This window comes from Nerophis ophidion, linkage group LG03 (genome assembly GCF_033978795.1).
Source record: "Nerophis ophidion isolate RoL-2023_Sa linkage group LG03, RoL_Noph_v1.0, whole genome shotgun sequence".
NCBI lineage: Eukaryota > Metazoa > Chordata > Actinopteri > Syngnathiformes > Syngnathidae > Nerophis > Nerophis ophidion.
In genome coordinates this window covers 72,562,075-72,567,428 of record NC_084613.1, presented here as the reverse complement: position 1 = coordinate 72,567,428, position 5,354 = coordinate 72,562,075, and the positions used below count along the sequence as shown (strand labels likewise).

Below are 5,354 nucleotides of genomic sequence, written 5' to 3'. Positions count from 1 at the left end.
GACACAAGAGCACAGAGCTCCTGCCAACAGCAGCCACCACAGCAGCGCCATCCCGGAAAAGTTTTTATAGTTTACTGTACATTCTCATCCCTCTATGCTAACTATAGCTAACTTTTTTGTTTACATTCTAGTCCCACTTTGCTAACTGTAGGTAACTTTATTGTTTACATTCTAGTTCTTCTTTGCTAACTATAGCTAACTTTATAGTTTACATTCTAGTCCCTCTTTGCTAACTGTAGGTAACTTTATTGTTTACATTTTAGTCCCTCTTTGCTAACTATAGCTAAATTTATTGTTTACATTCTAGTCCCTTTTTGCTAACTATAGCTAACTTTATTGTTTACATTTCAGTCCCTCTTTGCTTACTATAGCTTTTATATAGTATTGTTTACATTATAGTATTACTCTTATTATAGTATAATAGTATTATAATATTATTTTTATTTATATTATATGTATTATTATTGTTATATTATTATTATAGTATTATACTATTACTTTACTATAGGGACGGCGCGGTGCAGTGGGGAGAGTGGTCCCTGGTTCAATCCCCACCTAGTACCAACCTCGTCACGTCCGTTGTGTCTTGAGCAAGACACTTCACCCTTGCTCCTGATGGGTGCTGGTTAGCGCCTTGCATGGCAGCTCCCTCCATCAGTGTGTGAATGTGTGTGTGTGAATGGGTAAATGTGGAAGTAGTGTCAAAACGCTTTGGGTACCTTGAATGTAGAAAAGCGCTATACAAGTACAACCCATCCATCCATTTCTACCGCTTATTCCTTTCGTGGTCGCGTGGGGCGCTGGTGCCTAGCTCAGCTAACCACCGGGTGGAAGGCGGGGTACACCTTGGACAAGTCGCTACCTCATCACAGGGCCAACACAGACAGACAGACAACATTCACACACTAGGGACAATTTTGTGTTCCCAATCAACCTATACCCAGGTGCATGTTTTTGGAGGTGGGAGGAAGCCGGACTACCCGGAGGGAACCCACGCAGTCACGGGGAGGACATGCAAACTACACACAGAAAGATCCCCAGCTCAGGATTGAACCCTGACTACTCAGGACCTTCTTCCACCGTGAGGCCCCGAGTTTGAGACCCCAGATCTAAAACAATTACCGTATTTCCTTGAATTTCTGCAGGGCATATAGTATGCGCCTGCCTTGAATTACTGCCGGGTCAAACACGCTTCGCAAAATAATTTTCGCATGCTTAGTATTACCGCCTGGTCAAACTCGTGACGTCAAGAGTGACACTTCCCCTGTCATCATTTTCAAATTGGAGGAGGCTGATTTCAATACCGGTCATTTGAAATTGAATAAAGGGAAGAAGATTAAGAGCTATTCAGTCGGATTTAAGGTCCAAGCTTACATCACACTCAAATTTTGACAGCATGCCTTTGGTAAGTGCCGGAGTGAGAAGAGGTTTTAAAATAATTAGCGCATGCTTACTTTTACCGCATGCCTTTGGTAAGCACAGGAGTGAGAAGAGGTTTTAAATTAAATTTCAAAGAAATACGGTATACCTACGGCACCAAAGTATGGAATGTTTACAAAAAGAACATAACAAAAAATGTAATTATAGCCAACATTTCAGAAAATTCACACATCAATTGAGTAACATTCGTGTAAATTACATGTTTCTGATCCAGACTTTTAAACGGCTCTTTGATAGGCACAACTCCTTAAGATCCGGCTCCCTTCAAAGAACCAAAAGTCCCATCTCTAATTGTGGTTTTGACAGAGCGGTTGCACCAGGGTGTTTGAAGGGTTTATATTTTGGGGGGGGTTTTCCTCCTAGTATGATGTAGCGTCATACTCACTACCTGTTATTTTACATCACAAGTACTAGAAATGGGCTTCACGGTGACAGAGGGGTTAGTGCGTCTGCCTCACAATACGAAGGTCCTGCAGTCCTGGGTTCAATCCCAGGCTCCTCGGGATCTTTCTGTGTGGAGTTTGCATGTTCTCCCCGTGAATGTGCGGGTTCCCTCCGGGTACTCCGGCTTCCTCCCACTTCCAAAAACATGCACCTGGGGATAGGTTGATTGGCAACACTAAAGTGTGTGAATGTGAGTGTGAATGTCTGTCTATCTGTGTTGGCCCTGCGATGAGGTGGCGACTTGTCCAAGGTGTACGCCGCCTTCCGCCCGATTGTAGCTGAGACAGGCGCCAGCGCCCCCCGCGACCTCAAAAGGGAATAAGCGGTAGTAAATGGATGGATGGATGGGAATGTCTGGCGGGCCAGATTGGAAAACTCAACGGGCCGCCTGTGGCCCCCGGGCCTTCGATTGCTCGGCTATGGATGGTGTAAACAGAGCAATGTCCCCATCAAGTAAGCATTGCCAGAACACACACACACACACACACACACACACACACACACACACACACACACACAAACAGTTCAAAGACACCTCTTGGTAAAGTGACAAGAGAAAGTAGTGCACGGAAGTCAGCCACACGCAGGTAAACACTTTACCCACAATCACTCACCTCCTCCACGGTGGAAACAGTACTCCGACATTCGCTCATTTTAGCCTGGAAAGTGGACGTGCCTGGCGAGGACAGGTCCTCTTTGGTCAGGACCACGAATTCCGAAATGCTGATTCTCTCCAGCATGACTGTGTTTTTGTTTTTTGTTTGATCTCCCCCCTCCCCCCAAAAAAACAAAATCACTGCACAGAAAAGGACGCAAAGGTGGCGAGAACGGGACTAATTTCCATTGAAAGTTAGCGGAGGAAGAAGGAAGGAGTGAAAAGTCCTGCTCGAGATCAGACTTTAGAGTGAGCGTGTTTGTGTGTGCGCGCCTGTATGGATCGCGCTCGTGCACAACAGGGGGGGTCGATACGAATACCGACACTGTCGATACCAAGATCATATGGCTATTGGCTCGATACGAGCAATAGTAGATGATTTATACGTTTATTTTCTGAAATATCTATGTTTTTTGTTCTGGTGTTATTCTATTCTATTTTATAAACCTTTGATTTGATTGATTGAAACTTTTAATTGTAGATTGCACAGTACAGTACATACTCCGTACAATTGACCACTAAATGGTAACACCCGAATAAGTTTTTCAACTTGTTTAAGTCCACACACAGCCCTTTGAGACACTAGTGATCTAGGGCTATATAAGTAAACATTGATTGATTGATTGACATTAATCAAATGATGTTTTATTTATAATCTGCAACATTTACATACAATCAAGAAATAATAATAAACAAAACAAGTACAAAAACAGTACAAAACAGCGCCAGGGGGGTTGTAGACTCAAAAAAGTAACTAATGTGTATATATATATATATATATATATATATATATATATATATATATATATATATATATATATATATATATATATATATATATGATTGCGTGGGTTCCTTCTGGGTACTCCGGCCTCCTCCCACTTCCAAAGACATGGACCTGCGGATTGGTTGATTGGCAACACTAAAATTGGCCCTAGTGTGTGAATGTGAGTGTGAATGTTGTCTGTCCATCTGTGTTGGCCCTGCGATGAGGTGGCGACTTGTCCAGGGTGTACCCCACCTTCCGCCCAATTGTAGCTGAGAGGCACCAGCGCCACCCGCGACCCCAAAGGGAATAAGCAGTAGAAAATGGATGGATGGATATATATATATATATATATATATATATATATATATATATATATATATATATATATACTGTATATATGTGTGTGTGTGTGTTTGTAACAAAATGTAAAGCCATAGGCTTATTGTTATTTAAGTTAAATTTACGAAAATATAAAAACAGAACACATTGTGTAGAGCTTAGTTACAGTTTTATGTGCAGAAAAAAATTGGAAATACATAAATGCAATAAATAAATAAACATTTAACACCATGTTTGAAAACTTGTTGGCAAAGACGGCGATAAAAGGAAAAGGAGAACCTTCCACTTAGACTTAAAAAACTTTATTGGGCCACAAGGAAAATAGTTCCACACAGTAGCTCAGTTACAAAGGATGGAAAGGGTAAGGATGGAAAGGATAATGCAGGTATTAAATAGACTAAAAGTGTACCATATTAGCAATATAAAATATATGTAATATATACATATTAAATATACAGTATATAATATATACTGATATATTATATTATTAAGTAATGTTTTTATGCAATATATACAACATATAACAAACCCCAATTACCATGTACAATATTACAGTATATGTGGGATCTGAGCCGAGGATGTCGTTGTGACTTGTGCAGCCCTTTGAGACACTTGTGATTTAGGGCTATATAAATAAACTTTGATTGATTGATATGTAACAGCTGCAGGAAAAATACAAATAACAAATAAAAAAGGGGCTACTTAACATAGAGTAAGTACATCCAGCAGAAAATATACTGTACATTATAAACAAAGAGAGGTAAGTAACATAGAAGGGGGTCAGGTAATACACAGATATCATCTATTGCTGTATGGCGAGTGATTATACAGCTGGATGGAGAGCGGAATGAAGGAGAACCCAGACAGACACCACCTTAGCGCTTTGCCTCAACTTCTCGCACCTTTTTTATCAAAGCGCTACCACATGCAACTTTATTTTGGCCCCCTATTGGCCTACTTTGTCGTCAGTTTAATAAAGCACAGAATCTTGAAAAGGCGCAATAATAAGCAGGCAAATGGGCTATGGGTACGATAAGCAAGGTGGTGAAAGTTTACGTCAAAAACTGAATGATATGAAAAGTGAGGTAGCACTGTAGTGTTTGCAGATGGTAGAGCGACTGTATCAGCAACTTAAAGGTTCCAGGTTCAATTCCAGCTTCTGCCATTCAAGTCCTTGGCCAAGACACTTCACCCAATTGCTCCTGATGAGTCGTGGTTAGCGCCTTGCATGGCAGCTTCTGCCATCACTATGTGAATGTGTGTGAATGGGTGAATGTAAATGGTAAATGGGTTGTACTTGTATAGCGCTTTTCTACCCCATTTTAAGGAGCCCAAAGCGCTTTGACAGTATTTCCACATTCGCCCATTCACACACACACTCACACACTGACGGTGGGAGCTGCCATGCAAGGCGCTCACCAGGCCCCATCAGGAGCAAGGGTGAAGTGTCTTGCCCAAGGATGTGACTAAGATGGTAGAAGGAGGGGATTGAACCAGTAACCCTCAGATTGCGAGCACAGCCACTCTACCATCTTCGCGTGTGAATGTGACATCTATTGTACAAAACCTAATACCAGTAAAGTTGGCACGTTGTGTAAATGGTAAATAAAAACAGAATACAATGATTTGCAAATCCTTTTCAACCTATATTCAGTTGAATAGACTTCAAAGACAAGATATTTAATGTTTAAACTGGAAAACTTATAA

The 5,354-nt window shown here is 41.1% G+C and overlaps 1 protein-coding gene across 1 annotated transcript in view; it reads right to left on the bottom strand.

Annotated features, from left to right (window-relative positions):
- The window catches only part of asap3 (ArfGAP with SH3 domain, ankyrin repeat and PH domain 3), a 67,269-nt gene extending 64,458 nt beyond the window's left edge, over window positions 1-2,811 (bottom strand). Inside the window, exon 1 of the mRNA XM_061896024.1 lies at window positions 2,499-2,811. Coding sequence (XP_061752008.1) covers window positions 2,499-2,624 — 126 coding nt within the window. The 5' untranslated portion in view covers window positions 2,625-2,811. The remainder of the gene's footprint in view (window positions 1-2,498) is intronic.
- Window positions 2,812-5,354: the final 2,543 nt, after the last annotated feature.